General features: G+C 39.9%; 1 protein-coding gene across 1 annotated transcript in view; it reads right to left on the bottom strand.

The window, feature by feature from the left end:
- The window catches only part of CARD11 (caspase recruitment domain family member 11), a 46373-nt gene extending 29149 nt beyond the window's left edge, over positions 1 to 17224 (bottom strand). Inside the window, exons 1-2 of the mRNA XM_086760152.1 lie at positions 17137 to 17224; positions 16667 to 16792 (exon numbers count right to left, since the gene is read on the bottom strand). Coding sequence (XP_086616278.1) covers positions 16667 to 16679 — 13 coding nt within the window. The 5' untranslated portion in view covers positions 16680 to 16792; positions 17137 to 17224. The remainder of the gene's footprint in view (positions 1 to 16666; positions 16793 to 17136) is intronic.
- Between the last annotated feature and the right edge of the window lie 4218 nt (positions 17225 to 21442).

Genomic DNA, 21442 nt, shown 5'->3' with positions numbered 1-21442 from the left:
CTTCAGCTGGGTTTTCTGATTTTCTTGATATCTCCTTTGTGAAATATGAAAAAAAGGTATTATCCTCACACTGAGAAGCAGGAGGAAGTTTATTTTGGAAGAGCTGATCTATTTTAATGTTTTGGACTTCTGCATTTGTCACAGATGTTCACAGGCTGGCAGTATTTAAAAAGAAACCACAACACACAAAATGTTTGCGCAAATTAGAAGTTAGTAAGAACAGAAGTTTATGTCAAATACTAAATATGTGTATATAAACCAGGAAAGGATTGCATTTAAATTATCACACCTTAAAGCAAAAATAAAGATGAAAATAGCACTTTAAAGCCATGTATATAATTATCTTCACCATTTTGAGGGTGTTGTAGTACATCCTCTTTCTATGCATATCTCTAGGTTTCATGGGGCAATACCCTTTCTCCCTCAAGTTTGTCTAGCACCACACAAAGTGTAGCAACAGGGTGATTTTTTCAAAAACTGCTTGTATGGATATGTGCAGATTTGCAATATCAGAGAACAACAAAACCACAAAGGGATTTAGAGCTATTTTTAATTTTAGAGGAAAGTCACAGTTTAGAGTGTGATAAGGAAATTCTATTCCTTTGCTTACGGACAGGAGAGCTCTATCTGCATGCCTGGCTTTCTGAAATCCGGAATACCGGCAGTTTCCAGTTGTGCTACCTGCACTGCTGGATGTTCACTTTTAAAAGGCTTAAACATCGATTAAGATGACAAAATTTGCTTACCTATACTTGCAATTTTTTTCCATACAGGTGCCTAAATCTGGACTCCCGGAGGAGAGGAGACAATGTCTTCACCTGCCTTTAAGAATTTGCACTTCATATTCGTTCTTTCTACCTCAGTGTCTCCACCTGAAAACAAGGCTGGTAAGAAGTGTTTCTATGTCAAGGCAGGGCTCATTAATTAGTGAATGCAAAGCACTTGGAACCATCAAGATGGGGAGGCCCTAGGAAAACATTTATTATTAGTGCAGTTTTATCACTTCAGATTTTGCAGGCCTTAGAACGCTCTCTGAAGCCAGCAGCACTGTTGGATGAACTGGTCTGTATTTCTGGTTTAGGTCATAGTGGCTGTATAAGGAAAGAACCATTCTGTATACATCAGAACCTCCTCTTTATACAAAAGATTCAACCAGCTTACTGAATGCCACGGTTTCAACAAAATACAAAAGAAAAGTACAGAATAAGAGATACAAAAGTAATAGAGAAGCAGAAAGCTTTAATCACAAAATAGGATTATTTTCACACAAAAGTATTCTGTTCTATTCCACTGAGCCAATCTTCCTGTTACACACGACCTACAGACCCCCCCAAACACTAGCAGACTTGCAAGGCTTCAGTGACGTAAAGCCAGATCTTCAGTGAAGCCAGATGATAGCCATAGTCATAAATACCGCTCCTCTTTTCTGAACAGAAGAGAGACAGCGATAACCAAAACAAACTCTCTAACTGGTTCAAAGAGCTCTGGAGACATATTTTTCTTGCTTCCACAAGCAGAAGAGGGAAAGAAAATTCCTCTCATTTTCATAACTATTAGCTCAACAACCAAGCGAGAGAAAAAGAAATGAAGAATTCTATCACGTTGCTCTTACTCAGTATCTCTGCTCTAAAAAAGAAAGCAACAGAATAAATCAGAGATTTGTCTCTAATTACTATTCCTGTCCTAAGAGACGAGGGCCGGAAGAATTAATACTACAGGAACTCCCTTTAATTATCTCTTCCTTTGCCTTTATTTACTCTCCCAAAACCAGATCCATGTGAAACTCCATCTCAGGAAAAAAGAAAGGGTAACGCATACATAAATCATGGATCAATTATTACTACTGTTAGTCAGTACATCCCATGGTTTACTTAGTATCACTTAAACCAGAAAACACTGTATGCAACAAAGACACACAAGTTTTTCAGTACTGCAGGGTAACACTGCTTAAGAGCTGAACAATCCTGGCACTGAGTTCTGCACTTATTACAGTTAGCTTTTGTCTGCTTTTGAAATAGCATATGAAAGTCTATAAAATACTTAGCACTTTCTGGAGGAAAAAAAAATATTTCTACATTAAGAATGTTCTTTTTTTTTTTCCCAATGAAATATTGTTGCAAAATACCTTAATCAGTGCAGTAATGCTTATTCGGATCCTGTAATGATCTCTGTTTCATAAAAGGCTGAGGTCATTGCTTTCCCATTTTGCACTCCATCTGGTGAGAATATCTAAAGTCTACGTTTTTCTCAAGTCTGCCAGCTTTAGAACTTCAGAGCTCTTATCATCTTACCACACAGGATGGAAATGACTAATTTTGTCTCAACAGCAAACCAACAGCAGATTGTCCTACCTCGAACATGCCACATCCAGTCAGATTTGGTTGTAGAATATCTATTACCAATAATAAACAAAGAAAATGGAAAAATCCTCCTCTACAAATAGCTTAAATGATGTTTTGATGAATCTGTCATTTTTCTATGTGTCACTATTTTCTACATACAGTGAAGATGCTTCTAGCTCCCTCAGTAACACATGGTCTAAGCACTGCTGATAGAGGAGCAAATTTAGAGGGTGGATTCATCTCACCAATTTGGATTATCCACCAATTTGGAACTAGAAATCTAGTTCCTCTCTAGCAAATGGAAAAATGATCTGTTCAAAACTTCATCCCACCATTTTGTACTTTTACCTTAGAATGCCCTCTAAAGGTTAGTTTCCAGCCACTACTAGTTGCTTAGGTTCCCTCTGGCGTCTACGGAGAGAGATCTGTCACATCAGGTGGCACTGTCTGCACTGGTGATGAGATGGATATTATTCTGTTTTCCCATATTGTTTAAGAACCTGATACCCAGATTTCAGAAACTGTTAGTACTACCACTATGAAATGATAATATATGTGAAAGTAAATGAGAAATGAGAGAGGTGAGCAATGAGAGATGGAGGAAAAAAAAAACTGAAAAGGAGAGAGGAAGCCAGGATTGGGAATGAGAAATGATGAGGTCAAGGGAAAAGGAAATATAAAAAAAAAGGAACAGGAAAAGAAAAAGGAAACTAGAGAATGGGGAACTCAACAGAATGAAAGTGAGGAACAGAAGTGAGACAGAGATGAGAACAGGAAAGGCCTTAGTAAAAGCAAAGGGAAGGAATGTGAGGTGTAAAGCAAATAAAGGGACAAATACGGAAGGCACTGCCATGGATCCTGACACCTTAGGAATTAGTGTTAGTTCTGAGCATGCAAATCAAGATAATGGCACAATAATTTAAATAAATAATTTACCACAGGAATTTAGTGCATCTATTTTAAAGGATTTGTAAAGCAGCACTGGAGAGCTGAAAGCCTGACATTTAATAAATGCTTTAATCTCCACATCCTCCATCCTGTTATGCATGATGAGGAGGACAACAGAAATCACTGTGCTAACGCAGTACAAACATGTTTATATAGCTGGCCTTTTTTTCTTGAGCGCAGCATTAGCTACTGACACGAGCATTTCCTTTCAACTAATGTGTGCTAAAAGCCAAGATCTAAAAAAGAACCTGTCATCCTCAGGCTGCTGAGGGCTCATGAGAATGCTGGTCCAACAAATGCTTCAGAAGTCATTACTAGGTCCCAGGTTAATTTTTTTCTTCAGACTGACTCACGCTGGTTTTACAATTGATAATTAGATTCTCGCTAGCTTAGGAGGAGGAGGCGGCACCACTGTGGAAAGCAGATAGTCCTGTGGTTAGGAAGAGTCCTAAATTAAAAATTCAAATTGCCCAAACATGCAAATGGATTTGATGTTCATAGGTTAGGTCCCCATAAATGTGTGCTCACATTACAAAAACCAGCACATTCTTTGTACAGAGAGGTAATGTTCACAAGGGATTTGCATAGACTGAGCTACACAGGAACCTGGTAAGGACAAAGATTCAGCAGCCGATATGTAGGTATGAAACTTGCATAACCCCTGCACAGATAGCGTGATTCTCATCAGTGTTATTAACATTTCACTTCTATTAATAAGACAAGTCACATAAAACAGGAAAAGAGAAAGCTCTGCCATACAAAACTCCTACTTAGTCTGTTTATTTAAAAAATACTTTCTACAAACTCTTATGTTACAAAAAAAACCACTCATAGAAGAATAGCTTCCACACAGTCAATGATTCCTTGTAGGTGATACTCTCATGCCCAAGCAGTCAAAGGATAAAGCAGAACACATGAGATGGGAGGACTGCACTCTAGTTTAGCAATCTCCAAATTCAGCCACAATTGACAGTAAATGTGTAGGCCATTCTTACAACAGAAAAGGTTGCACTCTCATCTTGAATACCGTCAGATAATCTCACTGCAATTCACCATGGCCCAAGAAAATAGTATTTTATATAGCAGGCTTTATAACATGGAAGGAAAATAAGACAGAATCCTATAATAGGAATCCTACAGTTAGTCAAAATACACAAAATACAAAGAATTGATGAATAAGAAGCCAAGTCTCATAACTCTCGTACAAAGATCAACATTAACAAACAACACTTCTCCAAACACATAAAAATAACCCACATGCAAACTGTTTACTGCATTAAAACAACAACATGCATTGATTGTGATGAGAACACGATTCAGTTAAGTACCTTAAATGCACTATGCAAAGGTGTAATAGCTCCCCATCTAGCTCTGTGAAGACTTATCCATTCATTTAGCTCTTAAGTGTTAACAATGTATTCTGTTGGATCACTGTCCAGGCTCCTAAGGGCAATGACTGCTATGATTCGCCTATACATTTTGTCCATTTTATGTAAATGCACAACTTCACATAGACAGAACAAGTATCTATACCGTATTCCATTTTGTGACCTCTTTGTAACTATTACTTTAAAATAGATTTTAAAGAACAGACTGCTGTCTTGCACATGCTAGTTTGACGGTCGCTTGAAGAATGGCATACGTGCCTTACATAACAAATACCCTTCTACCTCAAAGCAACCAGAAGTAAGCTGCCCTCCTAGTTGCAGACTGCCACAGTTCTTGATGTTCTGCTCATTGAGAAAATCCTCAATCCTTGTAAGCTTGCAGGGATGTCTCAGCCAACAGAGTACAAAACACGCAAAAGACAACTGGATGCCATCTGACAAGAAAAAGTCTACAACAGATCACAAGCAGCCTGGCCTAGGAAGTAGAAAACCTCACCAGGAATCAGAAAGTGCTCGCTATTTCACTGCTGGAAATTAGAATTCTCCTTTCACATGGAAAACATACTTGTTTTATGAATAGATTTTATGAATAGCTTTTTCCCACTTATACTTTCTGGTCACCTCCTCTTCTACTTGGTCTGTGTCCTCCCTCTTCTTCTATCAATGTCGTGGGACAGCATCACGTAGCTCCGGAAACATACACCCACAATCCTCTCTCTCAAACTTACTGTCTATATATAGTAGAGAGAAAGGTGTTGGGGGCTGCCTTACTTCTCTTTTCTTCTGAACAGAATTGTGGGCAACTTTCAAATATACGTCCATTGCAGAAGAAAGCCTTAGAGGAAGTGTTCTCATAGCCACAGAGAGCTGCGTGCTCTGGGTGGAGCAGGAGAGACCTGATGAGAACCTCAAACAGGTCCTCCTTTCCTGCAGAAAATACAGCTGGGGTTCATTAACAATTCTGTGTCACCAAAGATGCCTCACTGAAAGGCTTGCAATTAAGAGCAGGAAAGCAGTCTCTGGAAACCAGAGAGACAATTCACTTTCCATCCTGCAGGAGGGCTCCTTTTAGTCACTTCTACAGCAATTTAAATCAAAAATTGTCTGATTCTTTACTTAATGGGACTGTACTTTATTTCTGTAAGTAGCAACCTCTCTATGACCTTGTCTTGCTGTCTTGGGGAAGAGATAATTCCAAATACTTGGCAATTCTATATTTCCTACCTTCAAAGTGTTGCAAGGAGGTATTAAGCATCTTCCGTTGCTTCCTCCATAACTGAGTCAATTGCTCTGATGATTTAGAATAAAATCCTGTAAAGCTTTCATGTGGAAAATTGATCCCAGCAGAATTAACTAACCATTGTAAGAGACTAAACTCTGGTCTGGTAAAGACCAAAGAAGCAAAGTACTAAAATCACAAGAAGTCTCACTAAGTGTCTTCACCTGCGTGTGGTTCTTGAAAATGAGTCAACATAAGGAGACGCTTGAGAATTTTATTGAATTCTCTGCTAACTGTGGAAATAAATATTTGTGCAAATAGCAAGCGTAAAGTGATGCCAGAACTACACTCCATCTGTGAGCATCCCAGTCTTTAAGCATGGGCAGCTGCTGTTAAAACAACATCTACAAACATCATTACAAAAGCGAGATTTGCAGGATTATATGCACCCAAATCCTGATCTTTGGGAGATGTTTAACAGTACAGAGGGCGGTAACCAACTAAAAGTCAGTGCAAGTTTTGTTTTAGTCTCCTCACTTATGCCTTGAAGCATAACAATTGCTTATGTGCTATCTGCATTTACTGTACCTTGTAGCATAAAGTGTCGCAAGCTAACCACGGAAGCATTTGCAGAATGTGCAGAAAAGCCTTTGTTTTAAATGCAGGGTTGTATTTGTGTATGAAGTAAGGTTACACGTAATCTGAGTATCAGTAAATGGCTCCCACACGTGAGGATTGATTTCCTCAATTTCTCATTCCTACTCAAGGGCACAACTCGTAATTAGGGTCAGATTTTCAATGAGTGTAGGTGGCATTTAGGCATCAAAATAAACGGCCAGATTTTTGCAAGACTTGCCTTGGAGAGTGGGATAAGATAGCGTTATGAATCACAGAGCCGCTGAGCGTTAAGCACTTTTAAAAATCAGGTCTTTCTACACGCTTAAATTGAAGCTGAGTTCTTTCAAAAATCTTTTTGCAACTGGAACATTCTTCAAATGCTAAGTAATTGAAAAATGGGCCTTTAAAGCTTTGTAAGGTGCTAATTTTTACATGAATAGGAAACTGTTCTATACAGCACCTATAAATCTGGCTGGCAGCAGTATTTAAGTAGTTCTGATTCTCCATTATTGCATCAACTCTCCAGCAGCACACGTTCCCCAGGGAAGAGGGCAGGCGCTGCGTGTCAGTGCTCACCTGCGTTAATTCTAACCCTTCTGCATCCACGAAATAAACATTCTGCTAGCTAACAGGTGATGGTAAACACTGCTGATACATCAATCTCTTTTCAGCATACTGCCTCCAACTACAACTGAGATTTTAAGAATTAGATGAAATTTTAAGCTTTGAACCCTCTGAGATATAATAAAAGAAGGGTTCTTTCTACATGACTAACTATTTCTTCTGCTCAAAAATTAATACAGTGTAGAAACTGTATGAGCTTTTAGATTAGACTCTCCTTCCATCATTATTTGCTCTATTTATCTTTTTTTTCAAAGCTGGTAAGTTCAGCCTTGCAGAATCTATACTGCTGACTCAGCTAACTGAGCCAAAACTCATAAAAATCTATTTAAAAAAGGTCCAATGATTTTATTTTCTAATCGTAAATATGAAATTTAATTAGCATCTCATTGCTAACGAAGTGACTACGGAAGATGAGACTGAGGAATTAGGCACATGGATGGAACGTCAAGCATAAAACAAAACAACTGTTATGCAGCAGCCAGTTTAACTCCTGCTTTCCTTCACTTGGGTTTCAGATCTTTTAAAAATCATGTGCTGTTTTCACAGGTTTTCTTCTTTGACAGCAAGGCCCTTCTATCTTCTATGGACTAATTACTCCAGCATGATACAGCATCATGCAAATTACAAAACAACAACAGATAAGCTGTTGATTAGAACAGAAGCAGAATAGAGCTGAGTTCGATCTGAATTCAAAACCCTATTTTGTCATAAGCTAGCCAGGTCAGTGTTTCAAATCCTATAAAAGCAGTACAATCATCAACTGAGAAAAAAACCTCCTATTATTCTCCAGGGTACTGCAAACATCAGAAAGATTAAAGGAATTTTTTTAAAGGAAGCATATGGAGAATTTTAAAAGGCTCTTTAAAATAGGAAATGTGTCCAACCTTTTCATTACTAGCATTCCTAGAAGGTATGCCCTAGGCTGACATCAGCACTGAAGCTGGCATTACTGGGTGAAATTCTGTCTACTGCAAGCTACCTCTACCATCTTCTCTCCAGAGTTCTTGAGAGGACAGGAGCTCTTGATCCGTCTTTGCCCCCCATGCCTGTATGGAGGGTTACAAGAGTACATGTCTCTGCCCAGCCACACACGTGAAGGCAGGGCCAGGCATTCGTCTACTGTTGCTCCACGAGGTGCCTTGGTGAGGGAGCACAAAATACAGAACATCACAGAAGAGAGGACTCGGTGAGAAGTGGGCAAGTAGCGTGGGAGAGCTCTGAAAGGGCTCATGAACTACAGTAACCACAAAACTCTACTTTCTCCTCGCACTGAAATTGTTCACAGCAAGTTAGTGTGGGAGGAAGTGTTTACAGGACCTTCCTTGAGAGCAAGTAATTATTAATAATTCCTGGTTACTAGAAAAGCTTTTGGAGTAACTCTGTGTGTGGGCATGCCCCTCGGTTGCTCTCGATGCCAACATTCTCTAGGGTAAAAAGGGCTTTATTAGTGGTGGTCCTGGTTACTTATGAGTGGGCAACTTTTTAACTCTTGTACACGCCCTCCCTGATGCGACTTGAAAGCTGGAAACATCCAATGCTGTGGTCACAGCATTATAAAAGCTTACTGCTTTGCAACGTGACAAAACCGGTTCTTCCTGATTGTCAGTAATGGAAAGCAGAAGTTACACATCAAGCAATGTTCTATGTAGCAAGGCAGGAACAATTCGGGGACAGGGAAGCTTTCTTGGATGCTGTCAGACTAATTTTCTCTTGATGATGCCATAATGCTTTAAAAGTACTGTCCAGCTTTCAGGGCAGCTGCCAATGAGTACAGCAGTATTTTCATACCAGTTGTAAGGATCAGCAGACAGTGGGTAAGCGATGCTCATGTATCCACACAGCCAAAACCAAGGTCACAGTCCACAGGTTCTGATGACAGCTGTCCTGCTGTACCTACAGCAGGACCTCCATCTGGTGAAGTCACTCTCTCTAAATCAGACTTATCTCAATTCAGATTTCCAGAATAACTCTTTCTGTTTCTTTCCAATATTTATGATGTCACTCTAGCAAGGAAAAAAAGGAATTAAACTCTCACTCCACAGTTTGAGGATCTGAAAAGGTTAATTTTGGTAAAGCATCTTTTTAAAGGATAAAACAAGTTTAAAGCAATAACTGTATTCTCCTTTTGGATTCTTATATGCAAACTTTTAGCACTTTTTGCCATTCCTTTTCAGGAAAGAATGCTCCAGCTGGTGGCTCATAACCCTCATACAATCATCAGAAGATGTTTAGTGAATTTACTCTCTTTTCCTCTGGAGAAAATAAGGATTTCTGGTTTGGGGAGCAGACAATTGCACATCTTCTCTCGGACAGAATGAATTTCTGGTCTGAGAGTACTGAGTTCACTGCCTCCACATAAGGGGAGGAGGAAGATGGGAAGTAACCCACTTCTAGACATGTAAGGCGTACCACAGAACGCCAGGATGTGGCACTGCACAGCCCACAGAGCCTGATGCTGTGATCTCTTTACAGCAGCTCTACACGCAGGACCAGAGTATCAATTTCGGACCACATCATCTGAAACACAGCACAACAACCCGTCCTACAACAGCCAGCTGTATGTGTTAAGCATTCTCCACAAGAGAAAGGAAGTGGAAGAATCCCCCAGATGAACATATGACTTTGTCAGCATGGTCTAGAAACCACATTATGCTAAAGCATAATAGTCTATCTCTGCCCTCGCTCCGATTTTTTTTTTTTTTTCATTTGCTGTGCTTGGGGCATTGCTTTATTTTCCTTAGGATCAGTCACAAACTGGAGGTGACAGATACCTTCACTTCTGAAGTATGCTGTACAGCGAGCAGTTTGTTAGTTATCTTTACTCACCTGGTGAAACTACCGTATATGGGAGAATCAGAAAGGAAGAGGAAAGGACATATAAAGCAAGACAAACGATGCAAGTCAGACAAACAGATCAGACCGAAGGTAGGGAGGACTTGGGATATCCTGTGAGGACCAAAATAACAGTAACAAACCACCCTCTGTCTTTTCTCATGTTCTTTCCTCACAGTAGCTGAATGTTCAAATTATCTTTACTGTTCTAGGCCCTTTGTGCAGAAACTGTACTTAGGTCTGTGCTGATGGTATTAGCTATTTAATAGGTTTGCATCCAGTATTTCTAATACCATCCTGCTCAAATAGCTTTGGATTTATGCACAATTACCATGTTATAATGATGCAATTGCAATGAGTTTGCATTTTTCAGCATTGCAGAACGCTCTACAGCGTACCAGGAGCTTGTCATTAAATTCACAGCCCTCAAAGTGGCATTCAGATTCTGACCATTTCTGTTTCAGACCTAGCATTTTCCAGTTCTTCTTTGCAGGTGAAAAAGTTCAGTCCTTCCTAACTGTGTGTTCTCACATGGCTTCTAAAGTTACTACCGAGCCACACACCGCTCTCCCAGGTGTGCAGCCCTAGATGTTAAGTGATACGGTGAAGCTGTTGCTGTCAACAGCATTTAATCCAGCAAAACTGCTTGGATACTGCTCTCACTAGAGATGTGGACAAGTCACAAAAACACCTTTCCGTATTGTAACACTCCATATGAAAATGTCCAAGAATCATTTTTCCTTTAGACCACAGACTTGCAGATTAAAAAAAAAACAAAAACAACCTGATTCAGTGTTTCCAGCCTTACAGGAAATGTAATACTCATTCACTTTTTTTCTAACAACCAAAGCTGAAGAAAAACACACTCTTTTCTGTACTAACACAACAGTTTAATTTTTTTTTTTTGTTTCATACTGCATTGATATCTTTCATGGCATAAATGCAAAACAAGATAATAAAAGACAGAAGGAAATTAAACCTTCTACAACAAAACATATTAGTCTTGGGTCTTCCTGAAATATATGCAACTGAAAATATAGGAATATGTTACTGGTAGGATAAAACACACTAAAAATCTCCTTAAACAATTAAATACTGAGACTTATTCTGACTTGTTTTTGCAGGAACTGTGAAGGAAGACTAGCAGTGTAGTAGCAGAGAAGAGTCTTACCTTAAGTTTGTTTTTTTTACTAGGAGACAATCAGCTCAAGCAATTGTACAGAAGGTGGAAAAAGTTTATGGATTTTTATATTTTCAGTCAGTGCAAGACATTAGCAAAATGAGTTTGGTGATCTTGCTAACTATGTCATTATAAACTATGAAAACCTTATGGAATGGCAACTACCTTGACGTGGCACTTCGGGACATGGTTCAGTGGTGGACTTGGTAGTGGTTGGACTCAATGAGCTTAAGGGTCTTTTCCAACCTACATTATTCTATGATTCCATGATTCAGAAAAAGCCAAGAAATAGAGATGCAGGCAGCAGCTGCTGGATAGACACTGTGACTTGTTCTTCTAAAAGACAGGGATGCACTAGTAGAGTTTGAAGAGGACCCATGCAAAATTGCAACCAGGGAGGAAACGCTCTTTTAAACACAGATCTCACATAACAGACCAGTTTGGTCAGTGAATGGTGAGTGTCACTGGTATTTTAAACATGATGTTAAAAGCCAAAAGCCTTCAAATGACCTTATAAATGTGATCATCTTTCAGTTGATGATCACGGAGAACAGATTCAATCAACACTTGCACTACAGCTTGGAAATGAAGTGTATTTGTAATCTTTAGAAAAAGAGTTGAAGAAACCTTCGGGTGTTTTCCCAGTTTCCTCAGGATTCAGAATCACAGGGGGACACATTTGAAAGGTTTCAAACCCTGGATGAGCTTACTTTTGTGCTCAAATATATTAAATGTGTGTAACTACCTGTTAAGCATACTCATACTGATTTCAAGTATGGGCACAGCTAGATTAGAAATGTTTATGCACATATAGAGCAGTAAAAATGAAGTGGAAACAATCCATTAACTGCTAATGATAACCATATATGTACTGCTAGCATACAGCGTTTTCTGCATTCAAACGGAAGAAAAAAATCCATATCCTATTTTAAACAGAAACCTTATGTTAAATTTACTCTTCAGCACCACAATTACAACCTGAGGAAAATTTGCCAGCAAACAACCAGCACTGAAAAGGCCAGTGGGAATCCTTCCATTGGTTACAACAACGCTGTATTCCTCACCCAGACTACAAAAACAAGGGCAGACTATTAGACTTGGGCAAATAACAAGTGTAAGGCCAGACTGCCCTCAGGGACCTGAACAAACCTAACTGTTAATACTACCCAATGTTATTTACAAAGACAAATTCACTGAAGCACCAATTACTACAAATAATATCACTTACACAGCTGTATATACATTTATCCTTTTGACAAAACCAGAATGTTATAGCAGTTTGTTTGACATTTCTGAGAGATTATTTCCAGTGAGATTTGACAAATTTCTCTTTCCTCTTGAGGTGTTAAACAGATTCACCAAAGTAGACAGCATTAGAAAGGAATGCCCCATCCAGCACTGAAGATAAAATAGGTTTTGTGGGACCAACACAACAAGAATATTTTCTTCACTACATATTCAGCAGTGATAGCAGACAATGCACAATATGTCGCCAACTTCTGGTGCTATTAGTAATGTACTTTTATGAGCTGTGACAAAAACCCTGCATCTTTGCATTTTGTATAAAAAAGTACAAAGCCTTTAACCACTGGCAAAAGTTTAAAGGCATCCCCTGTAGATCATTATGCATGTGAATCCATGGTATTCACAAACTATCACCATTCCTAGATCCCAAATATTTGGCAGAAGACTATGAAGGAAGAGAGGTGTTCAAAATCAAAGTTCAGAAAATACCTTTATGTTTAACTAAAGTCAGCGTGAAAACCTCCAGCCAAGGAGTAATCCACTGCCCACAGCTGGCTGCACCGTGACGGGGTATATGGCAAATTTGTCAAATAGCACTTTAAACAGACTGGCACAGTGTTCTCCTTTTGCCTGACACGAGCAAACGTGCAAGGGTAACATAGGGAGAGAATACTGACTAAAGAAGTAAAGAGAAAGAAGCTTTTATCACTCGTTGGATGTGTGCCACAGAGACCAATTATACACATTTGACAGCGACCATTATAATTCCAGAGTCCTTGAACAAATCACAAGCAGAAAGGTTACCTTCCTGAAAACGTTCATTGCCATGAAATAACTGACCCAGACTAGAGGGTGAAGGCAGCACTTTAGAGAGTTTGGGGGAAGGGAGGAAATGGAGAACCTTATTACATGTACATCTGAGAAAACCCCATCATTTGTTCTGAAAAGGAATTGCAGATTCACTGCAGATACTGTATTCTCAGCAAAGCGGACAGAGTTCTGAGAATGCAAATCCTACAGACAGCAGTGACAAAACTGCCAAGCCAAAAATAATTTCTCAGTGCTATCAGTGGTAAAGCTGCACTAAACTTGGTGAGGTTTATGGTTCTACCCTCCCGTTTGAAAGTCACGGGCCTGGTCCCAGTTTCCTTGTTCTTTTAAGTTGAGATTGCTCCTGAGGCAGCTTACAAAGAAAGCTGCCATAGGTCAAATTCCACCATCAGTTACACAGTGTTAATGACCACATCTAAGGAAAACTTTCATATATAATGAAACATGCACTTCATTATGAAAGAGAGAGTTGAGACATCTGCTAGAAAGTGGCTAGCTTGTTCTGTCTCAATAATATACGGATAATATTGGGAGAAATAAGGATCTCTCAAAAATTCATCCTCTGTGAACAATCATTCCATATATCTCATAAAAAATTTCACCAAGCAACAGTATATAAACGAAGGTCATTTGATGTATCACATTCACATTTTTGGAATCCAGTTATTTTGGATTCATCCTTCTAGAGAAGGTTCAAATTGCCTTTAATTTAACAGATACATGCAGATGGACAGTTCTCTTCTCGCCTATGTTGAAAGTTTATTTTTCTCTGAATTCAGAGCTAAATCTTACTGGAAATAATTATTTGCATAAGAACAGGGAGTCAAACCTGTGGTTCTGAATTTCTGTTCTGGGGTTGGCCCTCTCAATATAGCAATTTGCTGGGTAGGATGGAAAACTTCCAGGGTTCTTCCAGCTGAAATTTCTCCTCTGTCAGACACATGACTCAGGAAACTAGACACATACACACACACACAAAATTTTGGCTCCACATCCCCTTGCAACTGTCACAAGCCAACTTTGACAATGTTTAACTCAACATACAGCAAACTATGATGATGAAAAAGAAAAAGGACAGGGAGAGAGAGAGAAGAGATGTTGTCTCAGCCAATTTATTTCTGGAAGATATCAAGGTCTTACAAAAAGAACCAGTAACACGGCACAGAATACTGAAAAAACAAAGCATAAAATCATCACACAAGTTTTGCAGGATGACTAAAAGGCACACAGAAACTTTTCACATCACAAGATGAGTTGTAACAGAGTAAGAAATAGTCATAAAATGAACATCTCTCATTATATTGTTCTAGGCTTGTGGGCTATTCGCAGGATCCAAAAAACAAAAATATTTTAATGTACCTGCTTTGGTATTCAGAAGAGAATGCTCACAGCTCAAAGGCCACAGTTTTCCAGCTCTGAATCAGAAAGGATATATTATAATTGCAAACATAAAATTTAAGTTCCTTTCAGACATAAGGAGATGGACAATTTGAGAGAGCAGGACAGATTGCTAAGAGAATTCTCCCACATAATAATTCTGTTATTAATTCGGCTGAATTTAATATGTGATCCTTATTCAGTCCCCAAAAGCCTACATCAGAACATCCCTAGAAATAAATCTTCAGTCTCAAGAGTCCTGCTTAAGAAGGTGAGGCTAAAAGGCTTCGTTAAAGAAATGTACTTATTTGTCATATCTGGTTCAAAGCTTAGAAACCTAAATAAGGAATAGTAACAGATATTGTCTTTGGATGAAGTTTTTAGCTATACCTGATATCTTGGTGACTCACCAGTATAGCTGCTGTAAAAGAAATGAGCTGCTTTCCAGATCCTAGGAGCAAAGTTACTCCCACTACAGCATTAGAGTTGAGAACCTCTGCCTCTGAGATCTGAAATCCCACAGGAATCAGCAGAACAAAAACTACATCAGTATCAGACCAGAAGTTCTGCTGTGGGGCAGGAAGACTAAAACTTTATTAATCTTAGTAAAAAGGCTTATGATCACCTAGAACTATTTTTACAGGTTTCCAAAGCCATTTTGGATTACGTTCTCCCATTTTTTTCATCTACCTTCAGTTCCATCACTAAGCCCTTACTCTGCTGCAGCCTGCGTTTTCTGCAAAGGAAAGGGGAGCTGAGAGACTGCAATACTTCCTCCAGTTCTCCTACAGGTACTCAGTGGGGATGCTAAGACAGCAGAGTAAGACCATCTGCATCAGTAGTTCCTCCCAATATGAATGCAACATCAAGATAAAAACAGACAGAAACCTGGTGGAGAGTTGCAGTAAGGTCTTAGGAAGGAGTGGGATGATAGAAAGAGAAGGGATCAAATGTACAAAGTCAGAGCAGGCTGTACTGGTGAGTGGAGAGGAAGCCATGGTGTGTTATAGGCGTTAGAAAATTCTGTTTGTGAGACAGAAAGAAACAGAGAGACAGGATGACAGTAGTTATTTGTTGTGAATGACTAAATATGAGCCTGAGAATTGGAAGGAAGCTGTGCAAGTATAAAAGTCTTGTATTTTGGGACGCATCCCCAAACCTGCAAATATGCAAATCCTGCACACGTACATGAAAGAGGCTGGCAGGAAAGCAGCATGTGTGCAAGGGCAATCCAGTGGAGAGGCAACACCACTGTGTGTGCAAAATTAACCGTGCAGGGCAGCAACGTCAAAACGGCAGCTTTGCACATGAGAAAGTGGATGGAGTAGGAAGTAGGAGTGCATGTGAGAAGGTAGAAGAGTAATGGGAAAGGGGAACACAAGACAGAGAAGGAACTGACAGAGGGGAAGAAGAGAAAGGTTAAGAACATGGGGGAGGATGTACAGTCTATTGCACAGGCAAGAAAGAGAAGGCGGAGGGAAAGGAAAGGAACGAACAAGAGGAGCATTTGACAGGCAGAAAATATGCTTGATGAAAAACAAGCATAAAAGATTGTTAAAAAGGTAGTAAGAGATACATTAGGATTGAGAAAAGAATAAAGGAAGCAAGAAGAACAAATTAAAAGAGAAAAAAAAAAGAAGAAAGATTTTATTATTTAATAGCTTAAATCCCGTGAGGGGATTTAAAGAAAAGACTAGGGCACAACGCACTATGGGTAGAACCAGAAATTTACAGGAGGCCAGTGCTGATTATCAGTCCTTTCACCTCCCCTCTCCAGACCTCCATTACAACTCTCCTTCCCGGTGCACGCTTTCTTTAACAACAGGTTTGCACCTCCAGCTCCAGCCTGTTTTACCTCACTGAACCCTGAACTCCAAGTATCGGTGCACGCAAAGCACGAGACCTGTTGAGGACAAGCAAGGCACGAACACAATCATTTCCAAAGAAACATACTCTTGAAAATGAACACAAAAAAGGTGAAAGTGGAACTTGTAGTGATCAGAGTCAAGTGCTGTTCTAGCCAGTGGTGAGGTGGAGCTGACCTGACAGCTGCTTTCCTTACCTTGGGTGCTCATGAGTGACCAGGAGCTCTCGTTGCAGCTGCTGTGGGCTGAAACTCCCTATGTGGCCTCCATGCAATTGTTGGTGTCCCTCCAGGAATCTTGGAGAGGTTATTTGTGCTCTGCAGCTGTTGAAAAGTAAAGGAAACACAAGGAGCAAAAACACTCCCTGGCCCCTGAAAGTGCCAAAAGTTTAGGGAGAATCAGGAATGAAGGAAGCAAGGGCACTGCTCTCAGAATGAGCACAGGGCGACACAGAAAGTAAGAAAAAATGTGTCAGAGGCTGGGAGGGGCGGAGAAGGAAAATGCAAAGATCTAACAGGAAACCAGACTATAAATCTACTTAGGGTTTAAAAAAAACACATTTCTGCTCCCCAGCGATACAGCTTGTTTGCAAATGACTCTGCATGCAGGTGACAGCAGGGCACAGAAGCACCACTTAAGCAAATAAAGAGGCACTTTTGCCCCTCACCTGGGAAGAACAGTGGGCAGAGTCCGCAGCAGCACGAACGACTGGCTCAGACAGAAAAAGTAGGCTGTGTCCACTGCCTCACTTCTCGTGCCCGAGACTTTTAGTGCATGTTTCCCTCAGGCAACAGGGGACACGCTGAACGCTAGCCGTACTGGTGCTGTGCCTCTCTGACCACAAAGCAGCAGCCCTTGCTTCTCAGTGCGCACACTGGCTAGAAAGCAGGCTGGCAAGAAAAAATAAAGAACTGAACAAAACAGAGTTTCAAGAACAACAGTTCCAGGGAGAAGGAGTTCTGGGTTTTCCCAAGGTTTCAGAGGCTTTTCAAGAAAGCATCTGTTTTATTAATAGCTGCTTTTGCCAAAAAGGTAGCCAGTAAGGTTTACTTTATGCAAGCATTAGGTTATTTTACAGTTGAATGATACTTTAAACAATACATTTTCCAAAGGGATTCTCTGCTGATATAAAGAAGCTGCAGTACCTTGTATTGCTTTAATGCTGGACTCCAGGCTTAAGGCCACGCGTGCAAATCCCACTGTTGGTGGGTCTCACTGAGGACATTTACCTGCTGGGCTACAACTTACAGCCTCCCTCCACTGGCAAGCCAACGAGAGCAAAGTCAGTCCTCTCCCTTATTGTTCTGTCTTGTTTGCTCCCTAGGTTTTACCCTTTGCAGTGGACAGACGCACACAAGCGAAGCCTCACTGGAGTCAGCAATAGGTCCTCAATATGTGAGAACTGAGGAAAGACCCCTCAAAGGAGGAATCACGTGTGGGTTATAGGGATACCTGGATGCAAGGCTGACTGTGGCCAGAAGAAAGCAACTAGGTATATCTGTGCATGGATATGTTTCTATTTCATAAGAGAAACTAACAGAAAGAAAAGCAGAAACAGTAGGAATAAGCGTACATGACTGACGATAGATAATTCAGGAATGTGGGAAGGGGAAAAGCATGTTGATAACAATGGAGTGAGAGAATGAGAAAGGAAAAATAGTTGTTAGAGAGTAAAGGAAAACACAATAAATGGAAAGTAAGTATAAAAGTACAGTGGAAAAACTATCAAAGGATACAGTAGCATCAAAGGATACAGCAGCGTCAAAGATAACAGAATGGAGGAAGTGAGATGATAAAGTAAAAAGAAGAAATGCAAGAGAGAAAATACATAGCTCAAAGTGTCATTACAATAACACTCAAGTATTCTTACCAAACTCAAAACTTGAACCCTGTGAAAATCATCAGGGAGCAGAATATATTCCAGGCAGCAAAATGTGTGGGGCAGCTCTGCTCTAATTTTCCCTTGTGTTCCTCTAATTTCATGTGTTTGCACCTGTACGTGGACTAGCTTAAGTTTAGATGATATTGAAAGGGATTCTGGAAGGGATTCCAGTTCTCTAAATCAAGAGCTCAAAGACTAAGGAAGGTGGGAATTTTTTCTCTCCCACTGAGCAACAGCAGAACATCCTACTCCCCTGCTGATTTTTTTTCACGTGAGGACTGTACTGTTAGGTGATACTTATATTCTTGTGCAACTTTACCAAAATTCATCTTCAAACAAACTTGCAAGCTGCATGTGACAAGGTGCAGGAAAGCTTCCTGCTTTGAGCAGCCAAAAATCTATCCATGTGATAACTGCGTGAGAGAGGTTCTGCAGTTTCTGACGGAGGGAAAGCCGGGGATACTTTGGAGACAAACTGTGAAATATAGCTATAAGAATTGTGGCCTACAATTATTCCATCAAAATCAATATAAGTTATTTCTGAGCCAAGCTTTCTACTGCTTTCATAGAGGAAGTTGATTTGTGCATGCAACAGAGGAACCATTTTAAGCACAACCAGAGAAATTAACTCTGCTGCCAGGAGGCTTTGTGGCTTCACTTCAATTTAAAAACCACAGGTTTTCCACACATAATTCCTAATCTGAAAGGAAAAACATACTAGAAATTCAAGTCAAAACTCACCAAGTCGTGTAACATCTTTCTCCTGCCCTTGATTTCTTCAGCAAATAGGATGTCAGACAGTAGAGTACAAAACTGCCCTGCAGAGCCAAGCAAGGCACTAGATATCATTTGTTCCTGTTTCTGCTTTTGTTTCTGCTTTCAAAAAGTACAATAAGTGTTTTAAAGAAGATCCCACACTTCCCTGGGCCTAAAGGGATGTCCTGGAGATGAAGCGATTATCCAGTGGAGCCTGAGCGGCTTTAAGGAATCCATCAATGAAACTCAAAGGACCTAAAATTCTCCTGATCATAAAGACTTTACTGGCACATTGAGATCAGCTGAGTGCGATCCAGTCAACAGTCACAAAGCCACATGTAGCTGAGCATCAGCTTTCTTTTATGAGAATTTACAATCTTAATCTCAGTTTTCAGTTTTAAAAAATTCTCTCAAGCTATAAAAATGTTACGGTTGAAGTTACAGTTCTGTTAGGGAACTAGAAAACAGAAAATCCATATATTCCACCTAAAATACAATTATATGGCAAAAAGCTGCTGAATTTGAGTCAAGGAGGTTTTGTGATCCAAATGTAGGGTCTAGGGCCTTGGCTGGTAGAGTTAAATATCTGTTAGAGAGCAGCAGCGAGAGAGACGTATATACAAAATTGAAAGCTGGAAAGACAACTAAAATAAGCACTGGAAACATGGTATTGAGAAAAAGTCCCAAAAGGGCTTTCCTAAGCAGTCTGGCTGGAAAAAAAAAAGAACAGCTGGAAGTTTGATTAAACAGATTTCTTCTGTTTCTTTCCTTTTTTTTTTTTTTTTTTGGTAAGAAAACGGAATTGCCTCAAAGAGATACCTGGCTTTGTAATCTATTTCTTATTTTGTAACCAAAAATATCCACTGGAGCTTTTATTTTAACTACCTACCCAGTCTTTTCTTTAATTATATTTTTTTCATTATGGCTTCTCTGTCTTCTTTCACTGAACCTGACACAGGAAACAATAAATTGCACCTCTGCTTGCAAAGAATCTGCCCTCACATGAAAGTGACCTGGCAGAACACACCCGGTATGTTTGTTGTCTCCATCTTCCAAAGAGACTTCGGAAAAGGAGTGCATATTTAGTTCTTCCAATTGCTCTAATTCTACTTGATCTGAGCCCTGATGGTAAAACCTGAATAGCAAGTGCATCTTAAGCCCTTTGATGGTGCTGTACCTTCCCTTCCTCCAGGCCTTTACTTTGGGATCCTTCCTTAAACAAGTCAGCAAAATTTGGAGGTTATTCCATTACTCTATTAGGGTGATCAAACAGTGGAGAAGACTTGGCATCTTAGATATTCCTCCACACTGTTGCTGGCCTCCTGAGTATTTTGCTCATAGTGACTTCTGTGCCATAACACAGAAGCTGCTAGTTAGCTTTAATTAGTTCCAGAATGAAGAGCTGAAAAAAAAAATCATCATTTGGAAGCAGAGAAACACTAAACTGTCCAGCTCCTAATCTGATCTTCCTTTCTCCTATTCCCTTCTTCCCCCAGGAGAGCTATCCCAGCCCATGAGGAGACTGCCCTTGACTCTGTATCCGTCTAACAGTCCTGAAAATCCCTGGATACCAGAAACGCATTTCACAAACTAGTGATTTGAGAATTAATGTATTGCATTTCCCCCGCATGCCTGAGCACAGTAGCACCGTATATATTGTTAACACAACCCCTCCAACTCTTTAGAGCAATGAAACAGAAGTATTAAATATTTTCCACATTTTACATATTTTACATTATCAGCCTTGCTCAACTATCCTTAGAGACTATCACTCTTACTTACAGAAGCTCACAATTTATCATTTCTCTCTGGAGATCTCACTTCCAGAGCAGAAGTATTCCCCTATTCAATTCACCAGCCTGTGGATAAGCAGCTGTTAGTGTTCATATGCCTTTTCTAGGCATTAACATCAAAAATGCCCCTTGATCTTAAAAAGCAACACACACCAGGGTTTCTTTAACACCTTTGGGGGTAATGGTTTAAATCCAGTAGGGAAATGTTCTCGGCTCTGGGCTTATGAGACACGTTTAAGCAGTGTTTCAATTGCCTGAACTATGAAATAAGATGACAGCCAAACATATATCAGTGGGGAACAGATAGTATAAAATTCTCTCTTTCATTTGACAGTGTTGGGGCTTACGTATTTGTGCACAAAATGTACAGTCTCTGTCAAGCTTGAGAATATTATGGGATTTATCTGTCTGTTATTCACCTTCCTTTTTATGGAAAAGTTAGGTTCAAATCTGTTCCAGGAGCTGGGTTCACAATCCCCAGCGCGGGGGATAATGTCCTGCCCAAAGAGCTGCCTTCCACTGAAACAAAGAACCCAGATCTT

Source organism: Chlamydotis macqueenii, chromosome 15 (genome assembly GCF_036417535.1).
Source record: "Chlamydotis macqueenii isolate bChlMac1 chromosome 15, bChlMac1.mat, whole genome shotgun sequence".
NCBI lineage: Eukaryota > Metazoa > Chordata > Aves > Otidiformes > Otididae > Chlamydotis > Chlamydotis macqueenii.
This window is presented reverse-complemented; position numbering and strand designations above follow the sequence as displayed.